Source organism: Convolutriloba macropyga, chromosome 15 (assembly GCF_964194025.1).
Source record: "Convolutriloba macropyga chromosome 15, txConMacr16.3, whole genome shotgun sequence".
In the NCBI taxonomy this organism is placed as follows: Eukaryota; Metazoa; Xenacoelomorpha; order Acoela; family Convolutidae; genus Convolutriloba; species Convolutriloba macropyga.
The window spans coordinates 2374967-2402716 of record NC_134482.1 but is presented as its reverse complement, the minus strand read 5'-3'; the positions used below and the strand labels follow the sequence as shown (position 1 = coordinate 2402716).

The following is a 27750-nucleotide window of genomic DNA, read 5'->3' as shown; positions in this document are numbered from 1 at the left end:
AAAACAAAAATCAAATTTAGAAAATAAAGAAAAACGAATACATGTCAATGTTCAGCATTCGAGACATAGAAAAGACAACGACTCATCCGAGACAAAGATCTATCCACCTGAACAAAACAAAAAAAGAAAAACAACTCAGACATACGAAACATCGAAACATTTTGCAAAAAATTGGTCATAAAATTTTTTAGAGTGCATTTATGAAAAAACTTTACTTTTTTAAAAAACTTAACGCCAAAAAATGATTGAATTTTTATTGAAACGAAAATAAAATCCTTCATGTTGCACAAAAAGACTATTTCTAGTATTTAAAACCGAAATACAACCAAAAAAAACAAACATTGGAAAAAAAACCAGTATCTGATTAGCATATGTACAATTTTATAACACTGTAGTATCAATTTCGAAAATTGACATTTCAATATAGCATCGAAAAAAATATTTTTTACAAAAATTAAATTACAATCAACAAAATCGGGCCACTTGGCCGCAAAAAACTGCTAAACACGGTTATCTATATGTACCATTCAGTCAAAAACTACTTTTCAGTGAAAAAGTCATTCACTAAACGCAGTGCATGATCAAAAAACTTCTCTCGCTCAGAAAAAATTAGTTCACACGGCAGTTTTCATCACTTTTGCTTTTAGGTCAAAACAGCGTCTGAAAGAATAGTACTTCGGGTAAAAAAAGACATTAAGAAAACCAATATTCCTCTTCGAATCGTAAAAAGAGAAGGCCAATAATGACCCCAGCTATCGCTGTGCGGCTATTAAAAAAAGATTGAAACTGACAAAAAAAATTCCCAAGTTTTTCTAAAAAAAGTGTTGTAAAAATTGTTCTAATTCAGTGTGCAGTTTCAGTTAGATTCTAAACCTATACTTACTTCACCTGCTGAACTTAAGTGTATTAAGCTTAATACTAGTATCAGCTAGCAAAAGCTCTAATGACCTTTGATAACCTAATGAATTATGACTTAGTGGCCGGGCTTTATCGGTTTATCCCGTTTCTTTCATTGACCGTATTCACTACATTGCGTAACTGAATGCGTGAAATAATTGAGAATCCATTTAGTTGAACAGTGAGTGAGGTGAGTCCGAAGTCAAACGTGAAAATCATGACTACTGTAAAACGAAAAACGTGATCAAAAGGTAAATCTAATTGAAAAAAGGAGAGCGCCTAAATAATAGCCGTTTGAGAGGCTGACGGCGGCTATTAAAAACATGAACCAACCAATGCCGGACGAATTGCTCTCGAACAAAAGGCGGAGCATTTAATTCAAGGGCTGCAGCCCAAATAAAATTTTGTTTATGAGCATATTTAAAAATTGCCTGTCCTACAATTGCTTTTACTTCAGCAAAAAAAATTTAATTCGGAGTGAGCGATTGAGATTACTCAAAAATAATGAAGATAAGCGTGAACAAGTCACTTGAGAAGTCAAAGAATGTTCTAGAACAAAATGGCAAAAATGGTCAAAATTTTGCATATAAACAGCGGGTCCAATATCGGAAACTACACGAAGATTCATGCACTATAATTAACCTACCTTACCTAAAATAAATATCAAAGAAATAAAAAAAATCAAAAATTTAATTAAACTAGACAGTATTAAAAAATGCAGACACAAAATTTAAGTTTTGGGGTCTGTCTGGGTGCGAGTAGGGGGGTTGGTGGGGGCATGTGGGAGGTATGTAGGTTTGGGCTGTAGTTCTGACGGTAGTTGGGGAGGGGTGGCGGGTGATAGGGAAGTAAGGAGAGGGTGAAAAGGAGAGTGTCTGAAGTTTAGGGGCATGGTTGGTAGGTGTTGGTTGGGGGGGGGGGGGAGGAGGAGGTTAGGTGGAAGGGGTTTGGGAGATAGAGCGGCAGGTAGGTGAGGATTTAGTTTGAAAAGGGAGAAGGGACTCTTATGGGGAGAAAACTTCTCAAAATGACCTTTCGGTCTTCAATATTACAAGCAGTTCCTAATTACTATATATAAGCAACTAAGCTACTGTAACTCCAATGTTGGCATAGAGAAGTCAACGTTCTTAAAACAGAAATCAATGATCCCGAACAAAGTTAAGTCACGAGTTTTAAGAAGACCCACCTTTATAATAATTGCTTCAAACTTCGTTTGAGAGCAGTTAAAAAGCAAATTATTTCTTGTTTTCGAACAAAACTAAAGTACACGAATAACGGCTTTTGTCTCCCAACGACATACGAAAACGACATCGACCCATTTTTTTGTGCAAAAAAAGCATTGAACAACAAAAACTGCGTTGGTTGAGGAAATGTTTTTAAGATTCTTAAATCTTAAAATTGATCAATTTGTGCAATAAAAAGGGCATCTCATGCGTTAACAAAAATTCCGCGTTTAAATTAAAAAAAATTTAGAAATAAGATAATCGTGTACTTTTGTTCTGTTTTTCAAAGAACAGTGGATACTACAATCAACTGACTCTTTGTCACAAGAGAAATATTCTGACGTTGACGATTGATACGCTAAATAGGGATCTCATTTTCAATGTTTAAAATTTTTTGGAACGTGTCCAAGAAAAATACGAAAAAGCTATTCGATCCCTCGACTGTTTTCAGAAATTGGTAAACAATCTACTATCACCAGACTAGTTTCTCAATCGAATCTGTCAAAGCAAAGAACTGCTTTAATTTCAATCAATTTTAAATAGAAAATGACTAGGGGCGTTAGGCTTCATACAGTTAACAATACATAAAAAAAAAGAAATTGGCAAAATATCGCTAAAATAGCCTGAAATCAGCAAAATAGTTTAAAAACTGGAAACTAGCGGAAAACTCACTTTAACTACCTAAAAGCTTCAACTCGCAATCAAAGTAAACCGAATATTATTTTTTAGTCTTTTATAACCCTTTACAATACAAAAAGCTGAAAACTATAAAAAAAACAGCTTGAAAAAACCGCACAAGAACAAAAAAGCGATCAATTCTTCACGCCTACAATTCTCTCTCTGTTTCAAAAAATTTATGAGCAAAAAACACTTTTTTTCTCCGCTCTTTGAATTTGCTCACCAAAAACCCTTTTTCGAACTTATTCACTCCCTCAATTTCCTTGTCTTCTTTTTGACCGCTCACCTATTAAAACAAACACAGCCAGAAGAATTCCGGAAAAAACTCGATTCTTCTCTGTAAAAAAACTACCTTTTCAGATTACTGCAGCACCTAACAAAAGGACCAATAAAACAAAATAAAGTCAAAGAACAAAAAACAGCCCAAAAAGTCAATTGCACCAAAAAATTAGAAATTAAATCAGTTCTTTATATAGTACTATAGTACAAGTACAGCTTACAACAAACGGCTTTCTTCTATGCAATTGAGAACATCCTACTGTTTACACAGCAACAGGCAAGCCAGGACAAGTCAGGCTCACCAACTATTCTATTCTTGAAGAAAAAATTAAAAGGCGAGCAATTGGCGACAAAGTTCATCAATTTAACGTCATTTTTGAAAAAAACACCGTTTTATACCATTTAAAACTGTTTTGTGTAACTCCCCATTGAATGTGATAAAATAAAAAATGGTTAAAATAGCTAAAAATTTGCAAAATAGCTGAAAAAGCTCAAAAATACCATAAAACTCGAATAATCACAAAAAATTTTAAAACACTACTTGAACATGCTAAGATTAATATCATAGCCTATTATAGCCACTACAGAAGAAAAACATTTATAACAGAAAGAGCTCATGAAAAAGCCTAACGTGAACAAAAAAACTTCGCTCGCTTAAAGAAAATTTTAAACTTAAACAAAAAACCAATTGTTTCGCTCCACTCTCCAATTTTGTTTAACACTTAAACCATTCCAATTTTTTTCAAGTGTTTATTTAAAAATTCACTCCATTAAAGTTGATTAAAAAGAGTTCTCGAATTTTCCTCTTCGACTCGTTAACAAGCAGAAAATCATAACGCCTCTTCAGTCGTAAAAATTTTTTGAATTGTTAAAACCAAGAGGAGGCCAATAATAGCCCAAGCTTTCACTTTGAGACTATAAATAAACAGTAACTAACAACTTGATAAAGTTACCTTACTACGAAGACAAGTAGTCTATGATAAACAATGCCTTTTTACAAGGATGGACCGATTTGTTAAAACATACGTGGAATCTTTGCGTGTGTCTGGTGCTTGTGATGTCTGTTCCGGGGTGGTAGAGGCGGCAGGAGTGGGTTCGGAGGAGGAGGTTGTTTTGGCTGGTTGAGGAGTTGGTTTGGGTTTGGGGGGTGAGTGCATGATGACAATGAATCCAGTCTCCTGCACCCCATAGGACTCTATTGTCAATTCGTCACTCATAATCTTGCCAGAAAAGATCAGCTTCTGATTCTCCACTTCATAGCCACGAACTTCTTTCACTTTTTGCTTCAGCTCCAATATCTGCAACAGTTGCAATAACAAATCAAATGCAAGTTAGTCACAGTTTTACCTCAGAACAGCTAATGGTTAAATAAATTTTCGGGCCTTTTTAACCCTTAAAAGGTGTAATGCTGATTGCCAAATACGCGCTTTATAATAATTATAAATTGTTTACGGTTGGATATAAATACAGAAACGACATCACAAATCACGTTTCAAGCATTATTGTACCACAGGCATTTTTGTTGTCCAGCAGATTTTGGACAAATTGACCACAAAAAAATGTCTGTGTTATAATAATACTTGAAAAGCGATTTGTGATGGTTTCAATATCCGACCCCTTTTCAAGTGTCCCTAGCCGACATTAAATCCAATCTATTTACTTTTAACGTACTAAAAAAATGCACAAGGTCTTCATCAAATTTTACATGGGGTTGGTAATACCAAAATCGTTAACAATATTATTGCGTAACGAACCTAATCATTTTGGAGATCATCAGTTTCAACATATGAAGAATGACACACTTTACGCAGTACCATTTTACGAAAAAACTATCACGCTATTTCTTTACCCTATCTCGGATTTGTTGGGTCTAGCCCTTATAGTTCATGGACCTTACTGTTACTTAATGGCCTTCATAGTAATTTTATGGGTTCTCTATTCTGTGATAAGTTCTCTATTCTGTGATAGAGCCACAGAAAACTTATCCGTAATTTTGACCCAATTTAATTGGAACGTCCAAACAGTCCTAGAACTGCAAATAACATCCAATTTGAAGTCCTAGAAGTGCAAATAACAATTACCAGATGAACGGTACTTCAGAAACCAGATGAAGTAGACCAAAACTACACCAAAGACGAAGTACTGCAAATGATGACGTAAGAATTAGAGTTGTACTGACGGAGTAATGCAATCGTTACTTACTGTAGCGGTCGGATCAATTTCCACTTTAAACGTTTCTTGACTTATCAGCTTAATCGTCAACAACATCCTCTGAAATAGACAAGTTCAAATACAATTTACCCAATTCCATTGTATCATTTTTCAAAAATACCGTTCAAGCTGTATTGGTAGCGTCCATCTTAACTTGCTTAGACACTTCGAACATAGTCCTTGGAGTAAATTTCTAAGCCCTGTCAAGTGAACGGCTCTGCCAATCAAAGGCGCTAACTGTCTCAAAAATTTGACTATTTTTTTTACCAAATCAGACTTGAATATAGATTTCATCACGCTATTTCTTCACCTCATTTTCCCTTGAACTAATTTTTTCAAAACAAAATGAAGATTTTTAACTGTCGTTCGGAATGTCGATAACCTTTTTCTATGGTCCAACGGCACTGAACTCTTTTCAACGAAATTATTCGTTCAAAAATGCAAACAGTGACGACTACTTGAAATTGGCAGATGTAAACAACCTTAATGGGCTATTGTTTGAAGTTTGAGGGTTACAATAAGACAAGAATCATTAGCTTTTTAAGTTTGTTTCTTTTATAATAATAATAATAATAATTGAATTTTAATCTTGCGCTCAAATATATAAACACATTGAGACAAGCTTAGGACGGCATTGTAAACGTACTCGAAAAAGGACAGGCAGAAAGCCTTCTAAGGCTTCTTGTGTGATGCTGCACAACAGAGTCACAAAAAGCAATTTAACAAAGAATTAAAAAACACTGTTGGGCAAATTTTTCGAAGTCAATTCAATTCATGTAGTGGAGCGTTTCGTTCGGGATGCACCTTATGAGACGGAAACAACTTGGGCAGCGTACAATGTTTTTTTAATGACAAGAATTGGAAATTACTTCTTTTCATAAAGACTCCGTCTTCTCTACTTATTAATCTCCGCAAAGTCGGTCACCTTCACAATTTAACTTAATTTAAAAGTAACAACATTTACTCAATATTTAACGCAGAAAGTTTCCAACGCGGCAGAAGCACATCAAGTTTCCATCAATACATGGTCAGTAAAAACCGTTATATGAGATTTTAGTCAAGAAACTTGACCGAAGTTAGATTTGACCGACCTGTAATCAAAACATACCAGTGACAGCAAAAGTAAAACGATCCTTGGCCCCAAAATTCAAGTTCTGTTATTCAAGTTAATATAAGCTGATCAGCTGAAAAACTAGCTGTTTTGAGCTTTTGAAACGTAAATAAATTGACTCGGACGACAAAGAGAACATCCGGACGACTCAGTTGTCGAACCAAAGTAAAACTTGACGCAGGTCTTAGGAAGCCCAATCACCTCGAACAAAATTTGCTAAGCACACCCTACCAAAGTTTGAATGCACTCAAATCGAGCACGAATTGAGAATAAGAAATGTTCACAAGCGATGACATTTTTTCGAAAGTCTCTTTATCATGGCTAAAGAAGAGCCCCAGCAATTGGGTCAAAGGCCCGAGGGAAATTGGCACTTCTCTCTTTTTGTTACTGACTGAATATCAAAAAAACGATTCCTACGCCAAAAATTGTTCAATATATTGAGCTATAACATTGCAGAAGAACCGAGTACAGTTTGCAGCTCTTAGAATCAGAACAAAAAATAAAAGAATGGAATTCTAATAAAGGACAAGGAGGCTTAGAATCGGCTGTGTCTTCGCACAGAGAGCATTCAAACCCATCAAATTACAGCCACCCGATTGCCTGAAAAAAGTCGATGCTGATTATTTTGACGTATATCTGGATTGAAACAGAGAGAACCGCAAAAAAAGGTCAAAAACTTTATCAAAAAGACCCGAAAAGTTTTCAATTTTCACCCGGAGTTCAAATTAGATTACAATATTACACAAATCATTTTCATAATTGAATGCTAGTAGATGCTATAAAACGTCATAAAACTTTTTTACATTGTACACAGAAACCATTTGATTGTACACAGAAACCAGAGAAACTTAGATAAAACTAACAAAACTACTCTCAAAACGCCAAATCTTTACAAAACTTTCGATCACTTAGCAAAAAGTTTTTTGGCCGACGTTTGCTTTGTTCCAAACATTGCAATGAGCAGAACGAAAAATTTTCACAATGCTCCAGGAAATTGATCATCAAAGCGGCTACTAGCTATTCCACTCTTTCTCCAGCCCTAACATTCTCGTCTCAATGTCCTCTCAGCTGCTTTCCAAAAAGAAGCCGCCACAATTCCTCTTCAAGTTGTAAAAATACAATGAGCAGCACCAAATTGTTGTTTAGAAACTTGAATGCAACATATTGCGGTCGAAAAGTTAACTGAAAACCGAATATATAATATTGGACAAAGAAAATCCGGTATATCATACGCTACAAAAACGCAAAAAAAAAAAAACAAAAATCGAATCTTACGACTTCGCGATTTATATTTACTATAACTATATCCGTGAAAAAGGTTGGGAACATTCTAACAAGTCACGAAAAAGTTGAGAAATTGATCATTTTAATACGAAGTTAAAAATACCAGTTTCTAAGTAAACTTACAATTCTTTAAAATTCGCTGACGTAAAAATTAAGCAGGATAAAATCTATCTGCATTCAAACAGTAGGAATTAATTGTTTAAAACAGAAGAAAGAAGATAACGGTATGTTGCCAACGTTTCTAAACGGTATGTTGCCAACGTTTCTAAACAATAAAGTTAGTTTCCAAAAAATTTATTCTGAAATCTTTACAAAATATTCTGTTTAATATATTGAGCTATAACATTGCAGAAGAACCGAGTACAGTTTGCAGCTCTTAGAATCAGAACAAAAATTAAAAGAATGGAATTCTAATAAAGGACAAGGAGGCTTAGAATCGGCTGTGTCTTCGCACAGAGAGCATTCAAACCCATCAAATTATAGCCACCAGATTGCCTGAAAAAAGTCGATGCTGATTATTTTGACGTATATCTGGACTGAAACAGAGAGAACCGAAAAAAAGGCCAAAAACTTTATCAAAAAGACCCAAAAATTTTTCAATTTTCGCCCGGAGTTCAAATTTGATTACAATAATACACAAATCAGATTCATAATTGAATGCTACTATATTTAACACTGGTAGCGTTATACCAAAAACATTAAGAGCTTTATGCCGAATAGCATTCACTCTAATGAACTTTGTTACCGATACACTAGGACGCAATGACCAGACTTATTAGTCTAAACAGTTTTTGCTGTTTTGACCGCAAAATTCGTGACTATAATTTTAATTATGCTTGAGTGAATTCCAAATACCGTTAAGTTGAAATGGTAAGTACGATTATTCAGGAGTCAATAACGAAAATTCTGACTGGTCTAAAACGGACAATGCAAACAAAAACCATGCAAACAAAAACCAAGTCAAAAATTTTTTAAAAAAATACTAAAAAGCGTGAGAAAATTATGAGCCAGACAAACTTTTTTTCGAAGTCGGAGATAAAAACCTCAAATAGCATTCAAATAGTATACACTTCTGGTGTTTAATAAACGAGAGTCAATATTACCTACCAACAACGCATGATTGCAGCAACCGCTAACTAGCTGTTGACACAGTAGACGTACAGGAGATAACCAGCGACAAACAAAACAGAGTCAAATCGTTGAATCTATCCGGGGAAAACAATTCAATCAAAATTTTACGGTGAAACTGTATAAATTTGTCAGCAAAAACCACATAGATGCTATGAAACGTCATAAAACTTTTTTTAATTGTACACAGAAACCATTTGATTGAAGAGAAATTTAGTTAAAACTAACAAAACTGCTCTCCAAACCTAACAAAACTGCTCTCAAAACGCCAAATCTTTACAAAACTTTCGATCACTTAGCAAAAAGTTTTTTGGCCGACGTTTGCTTTGTTCCAAACATTGCAATGAGCAGAACAAAACATTTTCACACTGCTCCAGGAAATTAATTATCAAAGCGGCTACTAGCTAATCCACACACTCTCTAGAGCTACCATTCTCGTATCAATGTTCTCTCAGCTGCTTTCCAAAAAGAAGCCGCCACAATTCCTCCGCAAGTAGTAAAGACACAATGAGCAGCACTAATTTTTTTCGGAAACTGGAAAGCAATATATTGCGGTCCAAAAGAAATAAGCTGAAACCGGAAACCGGAAGTAATTGGACGAAACTTTGGAGAAAAACCACTATGATCATATGCTACAAAAACGAAAGAAAAACAAGAACCAAATCTTGCGAGTTCCCAACTTATATTTACTATAATATGTCCGTGAAAACGGTTGGGAAAATTCTAACGAGCCACAAAAAAATTGAGAAATCGATCATTTGAATACGAAGAGGTTAGAAATACAACTTTGTAAGTTAACTATTTCTAAAGCAAAAACCACTGCCGTCAAAAATTAAGCACTGTAAAAAAAGCTATCGGCTGTGAATAATTACGAATTAATTGTTCAAATTACAAAGAATATAACGAAATGCTTTGAACAATTCAAAACAAGGTTACTTTGCAAAAAAAAATATTCTGATATCATTAGAAAAATGAAAAACATTTATCAGTTAAAAGGTTGCTCATTTTTTTGGCAGTCCATTTTCTGGGAACATTTATTGATATTGTGTTTCCAAACTATTTATACGGAATTGGGAAAATCAAAGATAACAGCCTAAAACCATTTAACAGTCTTCTGTCATAATACCAAAAAATCTGAGATTTTAGTTAACTGAGATTTTAGTCAAGAAACTTGACCGAAGTTAGAATTGACCAACCTGTAATCAAAACATACCAGTGACAGCAAAAGTAAAACGATCCTTGGCCCCAAAATTCAAATTCTGTTATTCAAGTTCATATAAGCTGCTCAGCTGAAAAACTAGCTGTTTTGAGCTTTTGAAACGTAAATAAATTGACTCGGGCGACAAAGAGAACATCCGGACGACTCAGTTGTCGAACCAAAGTAAAACTTGACGCAGGTCTTAGGAACCCCAATCACCTCGAACAAAATTTGCTAAGCACACCCTAACAAAGTTTGAATGCACTCAAATCGAGCACGAAATGAGAATAAGAAATGTTCACAAGCGATGACATTTTTTCAAAAGTCTCTTTATCATGGCTAAAAAAGAGCCCCAGCAATTGGGTCAAATGCCCGAGGGAAATTGGCACTTCTCTTTTTTTGTTACTGACTGAATATCAAAAAAACGATTCCTACGCCAAAAATTGTTCAATATATTGAGCTATAACATTGCAGAAGAACCGAGTACAGTTTGCAGCTCTTAGAATCAGAACAAAAAATAAAAGAATGGAATTCTAATAAAGGACAAGGAGGCTTAGAATCGGCTGTGCCTTCGCACAGAGAGCATTCAAACCCATCAAATTATAGCCACCAGATTGCCTGAAAAAAGTCGATGCTGATTATTTTGACGTATATCTGGATTGAAACAGAGAGAACCGCAAAAAAAGGTCAAAAACTTTATCAAAAAGACCCGAAAAGTTTTCAATTTTCACTCGGAGTTCAAATTCAATTACAGTATTACACAAATCACATTCATAATTGAATGCTAGTAGATGCTATAAAACGTCATAAAACTTCTACATTGTACACAGAAACCAATTGATTGTACACAGAAACCAGAGAAACTTAGTTAAAACTAACAACACTGCTCTCGAAACTCCAAATCTTTACAAAACTTTCGATCACTTAACAAAAAGTTTTTTTGCCGACGTTTGCTTTGTTCCAAACATTGCAATGAGCAGAACGAACAATTTTCACAATGCTCCAGGAAATTGATCATCAAAGCGGCTACTAGCAATTCCACTCTTTCTCCAGCCCTAACATTCTCGTCTCAATGTCCTCTCAGCTGCTTTCCAAAAAGAAGCCGCCACAATTCCTCTTCAAGTTGTAAAAATACAATGTGCAGCACCAAATTGTTGTTTAGAAACTTGAATGCAACATATTGCGGTCGAAAAGAAGTTAACTGAAAACCGAAAATATAATATTGGACAAAGAAAATCCGGTATATCATACGCTACAAAAACGCAAAAAACCAAAAATCGAATCTTACGACTTCGCGATTTATATTTACTATAACTATATCCGTGAAAAAGGTTGGGAACATTCTAACAAGTCACGAAAAAGTTGAGAAATTGATCATTTTAATACGAAGTTAAAAATACCAATTTCTAAGTAAACTTACAATTCTTTAAAATTCGCTGACGTAAAAATTAAGCAGGATAAAATCTATCTGCATTCAAACAGTAGGAATTAATTGTTCAAAACAGAAGAAAGAAGATAACGGTATGTTGCCAACGTTTCTAAACGGTATGTTGCCAACGTTTCTAAACAATAAAGTTAGTTTCCAAAAAATTTATTCTGAAATCTTTACAAAAACGAAAAACATTTCTCTCCGTTAAAAGAGCTTAATTTTTCGGCGCCTCATTTTCTTGGAACATTTATTGAGCTTCTGTTTGTAATGCTTCCAAATTTTTTATACGGAACGGGAAAAATCAAAGCTAACAGCCAAAAACCCATTTATCAGACTTCTGTCATAATCCCAAAAAAAACTATTCGCGAAACACTTTTAACGAGACAGTTGCAAAAAATATCCTCCGCATTAGAATAAGGAAATTTTAATCACAACTATACAAATTTTTAAAAGTGTTAATTAATGTTATGGGCATTTTCAATTTAAATTTATGGAGGGGTTTTCATTTAATTTTCATTCACTCAGGTAACTATATTCGAAGTCGAAAAGCTGCAAATTGCAACCTGTCTAAACTTCTGAAAAGTTTATCTGAATTTTAGGTTTGAAATATTTCCAAATGTCAAATTGCAATGACAATTGTGGAGAAATTTTGAATTGTGAGGCAATTCAACATTGAAATTCATATTTATATATTTATACATCAATTATTAACCGTTCACAAGAACTATTATTGAAGTTGCAAAGCTACTTCAACAAGCTTTCAACTGAATAAGACTATCCATAAATATGGAGGATCTTAAAAATAGTTTTGAAAAACTATGATGGTAGCAATCATATTTCAGTAAGGTTGTAACTCTAAAAATACAGCACACATTACAGGCAAGAACTGTTGACCATTTTAATATTCTATGAATGGTAGTTATTCATGAACATAAGCACTCTTTGGAATATTGTGGCTTTTCAAAAGAAGACAATCACTACAGAACACGACACTGAACGCACACCTCAACTACTCATCTGAAACACAAATACTGAAAATCAGTCGCTAACAATCTTTTTCAGTTCTTTTCTACAATTTAATCATCACTAAAAGTTGAACAGAGCCGAACATTTGCGGACAAGGGAGCACTAAGTAAGCAAAAAACGTTGGGCTAAAGAATAAATGCTGTTTCAATTGAATCAGCTTCAGTTTTGTCCGTTCATCATCTGGGAAAACTTGTGCTGCTTGTTAACTTTTTATGCTGAACGGAATACGACATAATTAGCAGCTTGAAAACCAGTCTTTGACACAAGACCTGTCTTGGGTCAAAAACCCACTGAAGACTACTTCAGATAAAGACATTTGCACAAAAACTCCTCGTCACTACAATGTAGCTATGTTAAGTTCACATGAAAACGCCACTATAAGGCATATTATTGACATGGCCACTTTTAATTTATAGTTTCAACAGGCAAGTCACTACATTCTAGGCAAAAATTACGCAATATTGCACACTATTGCCAGAAGCTCTAAAAATTAAAAACTTAGCCAAAAAGTACACGTTACAAAATCTTATATTACCTATGGAAGAACGCTTGGAACCTTAAAGGAACGAAGTAACCACCCAAATTCGTCCGAGGTCTTACGAAGCTAATACAACGGGGAAAAAACAAAATAGCAAAAATTGATTTAAATTGATTAGACTTCTTCGAAGTTACATCCAAACTTCTAAAATGCAGTTTCAGCAACAATCGTGAAAAAAAAATAATTTGACCGCATAATTTTGAATTGAACAAAAGTTATCTATACTACAAAAATACTCAATTAAAATCTCTTCCCTGAGCATAACTACATGTCGGATAACATTGACCTGTGCAGGTTTGAAATGCTGTCGTCATTCGTAGCGAGCATGAAAGAGTAAATCTGATTAGGGGTAATTTTTCCACCACTTCAGGTCAGACACGAAGCGGAAATTTACGTTGATCATGTAACGCGGATATCTAAGTCTTTCAGGGCTGGACGACTGAAGTACCTCTCCAAAATGGCAGTATCTGATGGGGATATTTTACTCTGAGCAGTAGAGGAGCACGACGCCCCTTCTGAAGAGTTACCCTGCTGGAGAGTCAGAATATGTGATTCATTATACGGCTTTTTAGACAGTTCAAGCAAACGTCTCACTTCTGAATAATCGCCCTTTTCTGCTTTTTCAATTGCGCTTTGAAGCAGATGGTTCCTTAAAATAAATTTAGGATTAGAAGCGTCCATTTTAGCAACGCGCTCTTTCAAGGTCGACGTTGTAGTTCCAACAGGAAAATCTTCCTTCAATCTGTCGGTGTATTGTTGAAGCCATTCGGTCCAAACCAGGTCGTCTTTTTCCCTTTTGTCAGCATCAGTGAGGTCTTTATAGTCTTCATAAATTTCCATCTTCCGCATTTCAGTCAACAAACGCCTCCCACCCATCAGACTCAGCAGTTGAGGATTGGTATTTGCTAGCATCTGGACCATTTCAAGTTCATGCTGAGAGATTTTTGGTTCGTACTGTTTGCGCAATTCGTCCGCATTGGTGCACATGTCAAGGATCCGATTTTTGACCAGTTCTACCGAAGTACCGAAATTGGATTCTGCGGGAGTCTGGAATAAAGATAACACTCGGAACGTATTTGTAAAATCAGCACCAGTCTTTTGCATGGCTCGCAAAAATTTTTTCACGAACTCAAGGTCACTTTCATCATTTTGTTCATTGATTCCAAGTTTTGCTCGCATCTTCAGCAAATAAGCTTTCTGGTAGAAATCGTCATACTGTTCAAGGGCCTTGTACAGATTCTCTTGTGAAGCCTCTTTTTTCAACATATCGATAAGTTTCTTACAATTCCATTTGCACATTTCTGGCTGTTTTTCGTAAGAATATCTAGCACCGTCATCTGAATTGTTGCAGACATGCTTTGGATTGTAACGATCCAGAAAACCGTATGGGCCATAGTCTATAGTTAATCCCAGAATACTCATATTATCTGTGTTTAGAACACCGTGACAGAATCCAACGCATTGCCAATGGGCAGCAAGTTGAGCAGTTCGTTTAACTACTTCCAGAAAAAATGCTTCGACCATGGCTGCTCGATTTCCAATATTAGCATTCCAGATATCAGGATAAAAATTTTCAATCGTATAGTCCAGCAGTTGAGGCAAAATATGATGATATTTCTGTTCACAGCTCGGACCATCTCTCCCCGTCTCGCTATCTGTATTTTTGAAAATCTCAAAAGATCCAAAACGCAGAAAAGTAGGCGCAATTCGAGAAACAATTGTACATCTCTCCTCGATTGGATTTCCAGAGTAAAAAATGTCTCTTATTGCCATCGTAGAGGACGTTACGCAGGTTCCGGCCCTTGTAGTCGGAACTCCTAGATAATGCAACGCCTCGCTCGCCAAAAATTCTCGAATACTTGATCGCAAAACTTTTCGGCCGTCACTGCCTCGCGAGTATGGTGTTCTACCTGCACCTTTAAGCTGTACTTCATATCTCTCGCCATTTGAGTTAACTCTGTCGCCCAGATACACTACAGTTCCATCGCCCAGCTGTCCCGAAAAATAGCCAAATTGATGCCCGCAATAACAATGTGCAGCAGTTTTCCATGTTGGAAGGAGTTTGTTGCCACTGAAATATTCAGCGAATATCTTTTCATCATCAGTCGAGTCAATATCTAGCAATTTCAACGCATCCTTCGAAAGGACAACGAGTTCTGGTTTGTCCACAGGAGTTGGGTCAACTAGCGAGAAGCATGCTCCTTCAACACGCCTCGATCCAGGTGCTCTGGATGAATCTACAGGCAGCTTTGTAAGCGCTAAATTTTCAAACGAAATAGACTGAAGTGACATTGACTTTTGTAAAATTTTTGTACGTCGCAGAATCTTAAATGGCATATGGCACTGCTACATATCTCGATCTGAAAATTAGTCAGGATCGGTTATATGGAGCTTTTCCAAAAAATAATTATCACAAATACTGTGCGATAAAAGCGTGGACAAAGAAACGTCAAATGAAATCCGTTCCATCTTAACCCTCTTCAGTATCGTCTGCGACCCTTGTTGAAAATTGCATATGCGCGTATGCTTGTATACAACATTCGGCCATAATACTCAGGGAACGGAGATCTAAAAATGCTACAAAGGTTACAATTTAGTTGTACCAGCAATAATTCAAAAGATCAGCTCATGTGATAACTACATGCCAGCTACACACTTCACTCTCTTCCCACTAATTTCGATGCAAGCGATTCCTCATAGGTTACATCATTTTGACGATGTTGATTCCCAGAACACGAATGTTCAAAATTCCTGCTTTCCTAAGTCCTCTTCCCTAGCGCCGGGTGGGGGATGCGTGAGCGTGCGGGGTTACGGGTTGAATGATGTGGAGGGTGCCTGCTAAAGTTCTTAATTCCATGGTTCAATAGAAGACATCTTAAAAGTTACTCTCGATTTAAAAAAAGATCTTTTCAACACTTGCCCCCCCCCCCCTTTGCAAAAGGGGGGCTATTCTTGAATAGAATTTAAGCGAGCGATTTATTAACCAATCAAAGACGACTAACAACTTTCCACGTATGCGCATACTAAGATAAACTGAATAGAGTAAAATACGCCATGCTATACCAATTAGCCGAATTGGAATACAAAGCGAATAGAATTTCCGACTGGCAGGTCGGTGGGCGTGCTTCGCCGCGATAACCGACCCGCGATTTCCGGATTACATCCCACAGCGCATGAGTGGCATGGCCGTGAACAGCGGTCCGCAATTGCACTTAAACTGATATTCGGCTACATTAACCGTAGGCCGAGTAATATTGTCATATAAAGTATAGCAGAGACGGGGGGCGATTCTCTACTAGGTACCAAAGGGGGGGGGGCAATTGTTGAAAAGATCCAAAAAAAACAGGCGAACACTCCGGAACCGTCTTGAGGTTAAATTTGACCTACGCAGTGCATATAACCGTGCCTAATTAAGCTATCTTTTTAAAGGAGATCTTTTATTGCAAAAAAGGTCATCGTTCTTTATCAGCAATGACTAGCAACACATCAGGCATTACGTTTCAGGAGCCAAGCAATCAATTAATGATAGGAAAAATAATACACAACCAAATGAACAATAATCATGCACTCATTAATGCTAACAAAATGCATCATATACGAAAACCAATTGAAAAACCGGAAAGTGCTACTCATTGAGAACGAAGCCCGACAATTTTAAGAGCGCGAAGGGGAAGTCGTAACAGGAATTGACCAAATGGACAAATTATATCGCGAACAAGAGCTCACCACTCAGCTACCGCTTCTATAGAAAAACCGCTAACAGATTGCCAGGAAATAAAGCTCAACTTTTTAAATTAGTCAACTTTCTTTTAAATTACGTAAACGTATAGAAATTGATATATAGAGGTGTGATAACAATCTTTCCAAGTTCTTAAAAAGTTGTAAGTTCCCAACAATTATTTTTAAAAACATCAATTTCACTCAATCCCTGGCCAAAAGACACCGAATACTATAATTTGTGAAATTAGGTCTAATTTGCACAAGCTTACATTTCATGTCTATTTTAATTTTAGGAAGAAAACAATAAGGCTTCGGTTTTTTTCTCATGGTGAAGATAATTTAAAATATTTTTTACTTTTTAGAGTAAATGGGGGGGGGGGGTTAAGCGTATTAGAAAAACTGGGAACTGAAAACGTTCCGAAGCTTAGCCGCTTCAAGAAAGGCTATATCCACTTCAATGAAAAATTCGAAAAACGCAGAAACCGGATGGCAATTTTTTGTTGAGGCATAGCCTTGTAAAATACAAACAAAACAGAGGTCCCGGAACTTTCCTTTCTATAATTTATTTTCCTTCTCGCTCATTGAAATTCCTGTAGGTCTCGCTCATTGAAATTCCACGTGCGATTAAGTTGCTCTCTTGAATTCAAGACGAAAATAGAAAAAAAATTTACACCGAATCTTGAGCACCCTAGATTGATCCCCCACCAACTTTTTTTGGCTGTTATCATATCAGAAGCACTGTGTACGTGAGCAAATCAATTATGTAGTGGTTCGTCAGCAGCTTGTGTGGACCTCAAACCGGTGAAATCTAACCAAAACGACCCCCACCCAGTTTTTTTAATCTGGTGGGATAAAAAACTTGGCAGGCAATTGCGCATTCAATGTTAACAGTTATGAAAACTAGAGAAAGCAAGAAGGTTTTGTTAGCTGAGACTGACAATACTACAGAGCTTAGTGGGGGGCAAAGCAATGCAATTTATCTTCGGGACTGACTCAGCAAATGAATAATTTAATAATCGATGACACCGCTTCCCGCTTTCAAGTGCCTCCCTAAACAACTTTTCTACCCCGACAAAAGGAGAAACTGTACCAGATATCTGTTATCGAACATCTTGGAAAAACTAAAATTAGATATGACTAGTGGGGACCGAACTTCGATGAGATGGTGTGCTCCAAATCAATATGGGCCTACTCGCAATTTACGCCTTCACTGTCTAAAGTTAAAAAAGATACCAGGCGATATAGCGAAGCGGATAGACGAGATTGCGCAATCCGCAAGTTCACCAAATCTAGCTGCAACACATGTAAATCTAAATGAACTCCCAGATCTCGAAACCATCAGCAGTAAGCACATCCCTACCCTAAGGTTCATTTCTGAAAATTTCGGTTGAGCGGGTCAGAATTACTAACATCCGTTATCAAATGCTTGCATTTCACACGAGCCATCGTTAGAAAATTGGAAAAACTCTTTGCAATTAGCAGATGTGTTCTACGCGAGTCTAATCGTGGGGCTAAAAAACACAAGCAGCAGCAAGAGAAAGTTGTTGAGCAGACTTGATCGATGGAAATCAGATGATTATGCTGCAGTGGTACGAGGCGGCCTCAATGAAGCAGTCAAAGAAAACTAGCAATGAGTCAATAGACGCTTTAGCAAGCCGCGCGAAATCTCTGCCTGCATGGGACAGTTTGGGAGGGCAGCGAAAGTTCTGTCTTCTGACGGCGTCGCACCTCACAATGCTGCAACGTTGAATGAACTTAAAAAGTTCCACCTTTTCTAAGGAAAAGCAACCTGATCACCAATTGCATTTCAACCATGCTAACACAAATGCATTTCAATTTGATGAGGCATCAGTATTCTCCCAAATCGGGTCGTTCTCCAAATTTACTGCAGCTGGGCCGTCAAAAATCTCTCCCGAGTTTAACAGAATTCGTCAACTTAGCCAGCAGGGGTCAGCTTCCCGAACTCGTTGCTCCAATACTATGTAGTGCAACACTAACTGCATTGAAAAAGTTGAAGGGTGGGGTCCGCCCTATCGCTGTTGAGGAAGTCATTCAACGCCTTATTGCTAAATGCATAGCTCGTGAAGCGAATTCAGAAGCTGCTGATCTCTTTAACACAAAACAATTAGGAGTGGCAGTCAAGGGTGTTGCTGAGGGCATAGTACATTGAACAAGAGTTTCCTTTGAAAAACTGCAAAAATTAAAAAAATTCCGGAATATTGCAGATTGATTTCAAAAATGCCTTCACTTTGGTCAAAAGAAGCAAGGTTTTGGAAGCAGTCGCAAAACTCTTACCTAGTATAGCCCCTTTTGCAATTTTTTCCTACTCACAACAGTCATTTGCATTTTAACAAGACATATTAAGTAGCCAATCGGGAGTTCAACAAGGGGATCATTTGGTGCCGCTCCGCTTTTGTTTTCACTAGCTCATTAAAGAAATTGAAACAAAATTACAAAATCTAGTTCAGCATAGTTGGTATTTGGATGATGGCATGCTTGCTGGTACCCAGCAACAACGTTGCACAGCATTGAATTTGTTGACAAATTTGGGTGAAGGATGCGGTTTAGAGCTCAGAATAAAAATGTGAGCTTTGGTCACCCGTTGATCTGAACGCTATATATAACAGAGTAAAGAGAAATAGCAAAGAAGAACTTGAGATCTTGGGCGCTGCCATCGGCAATCCTAGCTTTGTTGCTGCATCTTTGAGAAAAATTCAACAAAAAAGAAAAACAGCTCAACCTGGCGTATCTAGACAACTCACATTGTGCGCTTGGAATTCTTCGAAGCTGTCTTGGTGCCCCAAAGATGGTAAATTCCCTGTGATGTAACACTCCATCTGAAGAATCCTCTGTTAATATGCTGGATTTTGACAACCTTCAGAGAACAACATTTGAGAAAATGTTAGGCACCGTTATAAGTGACAACGCTTGGAAGCAGGCTTGTCTACCAATAAGCAAAACTGGCGTTGGTATTAGACATGCAGTTGACCAATTGAAAGCGGCGTTTGTTGGGTCAGTATTGAAGGCAGACGCCTTAGTAAAACAAAAAACCGGTGAGAAAATTACAGACAACCAAATTTTCGATGAAAGTTGAAGAACTGAAGAATCTAAAAATTAGCCAATATACAACACAAGATTCAGGAGGCACTTGACGATGCTGCTTTTTCTGACCTCCTTGGTAATCAGATTTCAAATCGGAAAAGCTCGTTTGCTTTCACTAACGTTGCCTCAATCTGATGCCTGGCTTTCCGCACCTCCAATCCCTAGTCTGGGCCTTCACCTTCAGCCAAATGAATTCAGAGCCGCATTGAAGTATCGGATTGGTGTTCCGTTAAACATTGAGGAACGACGAAAATGCCCTTACTGTCAAAACGGCAGACTGGACAAGCTGGGTGATCAAGCTTTAAACTGTCATGGTCGGGGGGATATGATATCGCGGCACGATAGAGTGAGGGATATAATATTTGCTGCTTGCTCGACTGCAAACTTATCACCCGTCTGCGAACAGAAAAATTTGATTCCAGATAATAACTCAAGGCCAGGAGACATACTTGCCCAGCTGTTCAGCGGGACAACCATCTCCGTTAGACGTAACCATAACTTCCCCACTGCAGCCCAGTCTAAATTCAGAGGCGGCGAGGTGTGGTTTTTCGCTAACAAATGCTGAAGATAGGAAATATGAACAATATGCCCAAAAATGTGCCGAAATAGGTATCCAGTTTGTACCACTCAAGTTTCAATCTTTCGGGGGCTTCTCAGATTTGTTTCGAAAAACTTTGAAACGTATAGCCTCTTGCTTGCCGATAACCGAAACTTTCAACCAGCTGGTTTATCAATTGCCTACAATCGGTTATCTCAAGGAGTCTCAGTGACTTTAATGAGAGGTTCAGCCACAATGCTGATCGCCAGAGATCCCCTGTTATGACTCATTCATGCGCAACGCCCTCAGCCCCACAATGGTTAATTTACAGTCTTGGCTCACCCAATTTTAGTTGCCCAGTTATTGCTGTGCGCGAATTTGTTTGTCACGCAATGAGTGAGGACAATGCTCATTTCTTCCGTTCAACCCGATTGTGTGGGTTGATGATGACCAAATTTTCAAGACCCGATTATGAGGTTTTCTGGGAATAAATAAAAGGCCAATACTCAATTGCGTGGGCACCGTGGAGATTTGTGGGCACAACGCTGATCGCCTTTTTGAGAATCGACTGACCTTAGAAATAATTTCAACCCTGATATTCCCAACCAAGCATACCTTAAATTAACTTTCATTTCCAGAAAAAAATTCCAGAAAAGAAAACACTTCGAGCAAAAAATGGTGATCTGCGCAATGGAAAACTAAAAGTCACAATGTTTTCAATCATTTTTGAACACACCCCCAAAACGATGCTGAATTGCAGATGGACCGAAAATAGCCGCAATTCATTCCCATAATCCCTATTGGTATTGAAAGAATTAAAAAAATGATTAATGTTGTGCAGTTGATTGTTGCACAAAAACATTTTCAAAACTCAAAATATTTTGACTTTATTTGGCAGCAAGACATACTCATCTCTCTTAACGAGACGCTACATGCGCTAGTATTAAAACGAATAGGCATTATAGATGGTAATTAAGACGTATAAGCACGAAGTTCAAGTATCCTGCATCTAAAATCGAGCTTAATAGGTTAATCCGATTTCTATTTCTTTTTTCGAAACTGCTTCTGTTGATTCAAGATTGTCCAACTGAGAAGCTTCTGCTTAAAAACACTTTGAGCAGAATGAGACAAGAGTGAAATTAGCCTAGAAAAAGATTTCGCCCTAAATGTTGAACAAGCTGTGAATTAAGGTAAAGCAGAACAAAACATTCGACGAAGTCAAAAACCATAGCAGGAGATGTCCTGAACTAAGGTTTAAAGAAATCTCGTTGACTAAAAAAACCTAGACCTAAAAATGACTAGGAGTTGAGTCAGAAAAAAGGCAGTCAAATTTCTCACATTTCCATTCTAATTCGAAATTATTGAGAAAAAATGCGCGCCGCAAATGCACCCGCTTTCTGAATCTTCTTCTTGTTTGGGCGTGATCAAAATCGCTACTAAAATTTTGCTTCAAAATTTATGAAAATAAATTGCGATATCTTGAAAAAATAGCCAGAAGACTCTGGAATCAACCCGAAATCGAAAATTACTTAGACCCTACCGAAACACTAACCGATAAAGATTAATATCATCACAGTATATAACTTGAAACAACAAACGGACTCCAAAAACATTGTTTATAGTAGATTGTTTGGTATGATTTACTTGTAAACAACATATGAATATCAAATGATGAGAAAACAACCAAAGAAACATGGAAAAGGAGAAAAAAAAACTGAGCAATAAGAGAAGAATGCAGAACAATAAAAAACCTGTTAATCTTTTAAAAAATCCTCTTACAATTGTGAAGTCTGATAAACTGATCTCAACACACCTTATGACACAGATCCGGCTTATTCACAGAGCACAACACCCAAAGGCACTGAAAAAACACTTAGATCTTGAACAAGAAGTAAAAACAATAAACGCAGATTTCATTATTTTTTATGGAGATATGTGCTATCAAACCTTAAATTCCTTTTACTCAAAAAAGATAAGACTACCAGCAACCCTAATAAAACAATATAACAGGACAAAATATTCTATAGGGCAGAGAAAAGAAAAACGAGGCAAAAAACTTGAATAACAGAAAAAGTAAGCAGAAAATTGCCAAAGTTTTCAACCAAAACATTCTTAATTGATATTAACGCAAACAAAACCGCTTTACCCAAAAATATACTAAAAAAATTAATCGCTCAAAAACGACTCCGCCAATATTCCTCTTTGAGTAAAACACAGCACCTCAATACAATTCGAATTCTTTGAATTTTTAAAAAATTGGGCCACTATAATCGCCGGCTAAGATGAGGGCGGCTATTTAAAAAAAATTGTAAGAAAGCAGCAACTTTTTAAAAACTTAAAATCTTTGCATTAAGGTTTAAAATTTTTGAATTTTTTAGTTACCTTCTGTACAGGCCTCTCTTTGTACTGTTAAAATTCCATAATTGGTAAATTCAAGTCTTTTACTATTATTACTTCCCTTGTTTTGAAAATCGTGTTAATCGTTTTAGTCAGTATCATAGTCACTATCAGCTACTAATTTACCATCGACGAAAAAACTCCTCATTTCAAAAGTACCTGTCATTTTTTCTCTTTCTAAAAATAAAACATTTCAAAAACACCTGTCATTTTTTCTCTTTCTAAAAATAAAACATCAGCGGCATCTTTCAACTAAATAGTTAAAAGATCGGACGTTAGGACATGTGAAGTTGCACGACATACATTTTAAGCGGCCCATTCTGGATCAATACAGCTATGTTTGTTTTTGCAACGACTTCCTTGTTTTTACATTTGCTTATATAGAACACAAAAACTATTATTAGAAAGTTAAATTACTGTACAGATTAAATAGTAATAATTCAGGACCCTTTACCTTGGGAATGATTGCTAAATGATATGATTTTTACACACAATCATGACATAAATATTCGAAGCAACGATTTTACAATTTCCAGAGTTTTATTTCGCTAGAATTCCTACTGTACAAAACATTACATGTTGGCAATTGCAGTTGCGCCCTCTTTTTGATGTAAGCTGGCACGTCTAGCTCTTCTCCAATGCCGTCCACATGATCAATTTCACAACACGTATTGATAAACTTAATCAGCTGCGCAGACAAGGTTAAATTTGACTGAAGGAATTTTTGTTGTCTTTCTAAGGAGAAAATGTCTGAATTGACTATTTTGTCGCATACATGAGCATTTAATGCCTCGTCAAACAAAGGTAGTCCGTAATCAACGTCGAAGATCATCCATTCAGATTGCAGATCTGGATCTCCGCCATTGAGTACAGACAGTTTTGAAGCATCTAAGTTACAATTGAGCTCTTTCAATGACATCTCTTCGATTGTTCCGCTAGCATTTGAGGGAGGATTTTCTAGAAGAGTTGTCGTAAACTTGGTTTCCAAATTTTTAGACAATGTTAGGAACCCAAATGCGTTCGCTATATCTAGGTGGCTTTCTAAAGATTTTACTAATTCTTTGTGCAATTCAATCGATGCTTCATCCAGAGGAAATGGTAAATACTTTGTGCTTATTTCGCTACCACTGTAGCCCGAGATTCCCTGTACAAGCACGGGCATATTACATAACGCATCGTTCAACATAACCAAACAACTATAGGTTGAGACCACAATCGAATCGTGACCCCAGCACGTCACCAGAAGTTTCTCGTATTCTAAGAACATCGTTGGAAGGTGACGGAGCCGAAACCCCTTACAGAGTAACATTGATGGTGGGCCTCTTCCTAAGGTCTTGTACAAATAAAGTTTGAACCACGGAGAGTTCATTTCTGGAATGAAAGGTCCCACGTGGTAAGGATCGGAACAGCTGACGGGGGATATTTCTTGTGACAACGGTGCCATTGAAATCAAGACCTGATAATTTTTCTGCATAAGTCTTTGACAAATGTCAAAGTCGAGATTAAGTAGACTTTCGCATCGCAACAGATCAATACCTGGTGATGAATGGTCACCGGCCAGAGTTATTGCTTCATTATACCGGATCAACTTCAAAGTTCGGTGTAGAATTTGAGCATGGTCAAAATACCTTTGCGCTTCACCCTCTTGTTCATCGACATCAAGTTTGACCTTTTCCAGCTCGCTGATAAAGCTATCCATGGACTCGTCAGATAGTTTGCCCACTTCAAACATGGTGACTGCGTGTGTTTTTAACCCTGGTGTCAGATTGCCCATCATAAGGAAAGCTGTCAAAGTGGAATCAAAAAGGAATGCTATTTTGGTTTTGGCACAACTCTCGCCGCCGCTTAGTTCCAACTCTTTAACAAGCGGTTGCCCTTCTGATTTAGTAGCTGCAGATACATCACCAGTGGATAAACTTTTAGGAATAGGTGAAGAGTTATCTAAGAGCTCTTCGGTGAATTCATCTAGATCTATGAAATCTATCATGTTAGAAACAATTGACTTTTTAGCGTCATTTTGTGGTTCGGGCGTAGCAACAACCCAGGACTCATGCAAAGCAATTTCGTCAAATTCTGATTTTTGTTTATGGCAAAATCCAAGTCTACACATCAGAGATACTGCCATAGTGACTACTTTAACTTCAACGTCGAGCATTGCTGCGAGCTCTTTCATGGTCATCGTCTCATCCAATACTTGGAACAGTTTGTAGAGTAAATTTTCAATTTCATCCCCAGAGGTTCTGTTCATTACAAAATTGTCGAGCGGTGGTAAAGTGACGGTGTCATTCTCCAAAATTGGAACATCGAAGAATAGCAAGCCTCGAACATAAAGAGGGCGAAGTAAAGTTAGATCTAATTTTCCAGCATGGTGACGCTTATTTTTCACCAAAAAATCGATCAAGCACTTTTCCTCTGGCGTTGATGTATTGATGTCCAATTCAGTAACTGATGCTAGTCTTACACGCCACCAGGGCTCAATTTTAACAATCACCGGTTCTTTAGGCAGAAGATCGGAGATCAACCTTTTCTTGAATAATTTCTGAAAGCTCGAATTCTTCTGCAGTCTAGATTGATTCATCAAGTCAATATATTGATTTCGCCCTATTCCCATAACTCGTAAGCAGTCAACCGCCGTAAAATTTGGCAAGGAATCGTAACTTCTATCTGCCTTCATCAATAATCGCACCATGGTAGTGTAGTAAACGAATGGTGATGTGTGTAAGGTATGGAAAATGTCTGAGAGATGGTAGGGGAAAACCATCAAATTTTCAATGCAATAATCAATCATTTGCTTGTAATACTGTTTTTCATCTTTGTAGACACTTTGAATAAGATTATCACGATACCGAAGTTGACAGCGAATTGAGAACTGCTTTACCAATTTGCTGTACTCCAACTCGGAAAAACTGAGCGCAGACTGTAGATCTTCGGGCAAAGCAACCCAGTTAACACCTGCGCGAATGAATTCTTCCACTTTTGCTGTCATACTTCCTTGAAAAAAATTAATACGTAAGCTATAATCTGTCTAACATACAACAATCAAATTCGTAAACAGAGGTAATTTAAAGCGCATGCAGCATCAATTAGGTCAGTATTTTGACAGAAAAAAGAAGCAGCCCCATTTTTGATATTGGTGACTAACCATTTATATTTTTTGGCTGGTCATAAAAAGATTGTTCTGATATCATGAGAAAAAGCGCAACAAGCCCACTGGTCCTTGTATCGTACTTGCTTGTGCTATTATAGAAGGTAAGTTTTTTTATATAACAGCTGCACGCAAAGAGGGTATGATACAACCAGTGGGCGGAACCGTGACCCCCCAGCTATGAAACATTGTTTTGTCTATATTTCACGAGCTCTCAAATAATTCAAAAATATCTTTCATCGATCAGTAAAAATTCACAAGTACCACCAATAATAAAAAATAATATAAATAGCTGCTAGAAAATAGCCGCAATATCTTCGTAGATCTGCAGTCTTAAATAAACAGTAAAAAGACAGACCAAAACTCTTTTCATTAAAGGATGAGATGTTATATTTTCATGAAGAATAAATAATTTATTGCTGCCTCTATAAGCTGCTCCCAAACGCCCTTCATTTAGAATGATACACACTAACTTGACCTTATCTCTTTGAATTGTCAATTTTAAAGTTAGGAAGTCATTTTTGAAAGCGAGGTAAATCACGTGTGACCAAAAACTCAATCACGCGAATCAACAAAAAACTCGCTCCACTAGGTGAGAAATGACGTCACGCACGCATTTCAGCTGAAACTCCATATACGAATGAACAAAAAGCAGATTTAGAGCGGCTGTTACTTCATATAGTCGTAAAAATCTTGATGAAATAAAAACAAGAGAAGGCCAAAAATAGTGGCCCTATTTACCCCCTAATTTTCACCCTCTTTACAGATCAGTTTTTAAGTTTTTCACTCAAATTGCAGCTTCCATATCGCCAGACTACTCTCCAACTGCATTTGTACCGAATTGTGTTTCCTGAAAAATTCCAATACAATTTTTGCAGAGTAGTTTGTTCAACTCAATCCCGTTCTCGTGGAAGAATCTTGACACATAAACGAAGAGCAATTTCATTCAACAAAAAGGTTGTCATCTGGTTGTTAAACGACTTTTGAGAATGTTGTACTCTCGCTTTTCTCCTTGTAAGGTAGGCAAATTACATGTGTTTCAGATGATTCAATGTCTTATTCCCATTTTCATAGCAAGAGTAAAAACAGGCAATGCTCTTCAACATATAGGCTAAGCGGACGTATTTCAAATGCTTCAAATCTTTTTCGATAATTAGCGTATTAAATCAGTATCCATTTCGTTACATGATGTTGGACCTTTTTGAGTTCATGCAAGTTCCTTCTGTTAGGTAGCCTCCTTTGGGAGTCCCAAACCGCTATGGGTACTACCTAACTTAATTTAACTTTACAATGATACAACTTTTTAAGTTGAGTTTAGTTTTGAAGAGAGAACCCATTAATTTGTCTGGTCGTCTATAGCAATCTTCATTAACATTTAAATAAGACCTAAATTTCTCAAGGATGTATCTCGTTTTAGTTTTTATGCATGAGAATTCAAGTTCCTTCTTAAGTTCAAATCATTATCTTCTCGGTTTCGGCATCCTGTTCCTCATCTCGAGCCATTTTTTAAATAATATTAGTCCTTTTTCATTTAGTCCTGATCAGGGACAATTGCTTTGAAGTAATCGGCATTGATTAGGCTTTTGATTTTGACATTTTTTGGGCAGATCATATATGAACAACAGGAGGAGGAGTGGGTTGCGAATTGACACTTTTGGCACTCGACTGTTTACAATCTGGAGAGACGAATTTTTTAAATTTATTTGGTCCAATTGTTTTTTGTTCAATATGTGAGATTTTATCAATCCTAGAAATTCTCTGCCAATTCCTAGTAGTCTCATTTTGTTGATAAACATTTTATGCGGTACGGCATCCAAGGCATTAGCAAAATTGAGATACAAAAAAA

General features: G+C 36.9%; 3 protein-coding genes across 4 annotated transcripts in view; all 3 read right to left on the bottom strand.

Moving 5' to 3' along the window:
- LOC142354692 (uncharacterized) overlaps window positions 1-27750 on the bottom strand; it is a 361988-nt gene that overhangs the window by 22542 nt on the left and 311696 nt on the right. For both annotated transcript variants that reach the window (XM_075407054.1, XM_075407055.1), the window contains exons 2-3: window positions 5280-5350; window positions 4104-4375 (exon numbers count right to left, since the gene is read on the bottom strand). In XM_075407054.1, the coding sequence (XP_075263169.1) occupies window positions 4104-4375; window positions 5280-5345 (338 nt within the window). In that variant the 5' untranslated portion in view covers window positions 5346-5350. The remainder of the gene's footprint in view (window positions 1-4103; window positions 4376-5279; window positions 5351-27750) is intronic.
- Window positions 13094-15384, bottom strand: LOC142353980 (protein adenylyltransferase SelO, mitochondrial-like). Its single transcript, XM_075406223.1, has one exon. It carries the CDS (start codon window positions 15337-15339, stop codon window positions 13402-13404), a length of 1938 nt encoding a protein of 645 aa, XP_075262338.1. The 5' UTR covers window positions 15340-15384; the 3' UTR covers window positions 13094-13401.
- On the bottom strand, window positions 23155-25746 carry LOC142354031 (protein FAM91A1-like). Its single transcript, XM_075406295.1, has one exon. The coding sequence runs from the start codon at window positions 25743-25745 to the stop codon at window positions 23283-23285; it is 2463 nt and encodes an 820-aa protein (XP_075262410.1). The 5' UTR covers window position 25746; the 3' UTR covers window positions 23155-23282.

Excerpts from the sequence above, each read along its gene's own strand:
- LOC142353980 (XM_075406223.1), bottom strand. The coding sequence starts at position 15,339 with ATGCCATTTAAGATTCTGCGACGTACAAAAATTTTACAAAAGTCAATG.
- LOC142354031 (XM_075406295.1), bottom strand. The coding sequence starts at position 25,745 with ATGACAGCAAAAGTGGAAGAATTCATTCGCGCAGGTGTTAACTGGGTT.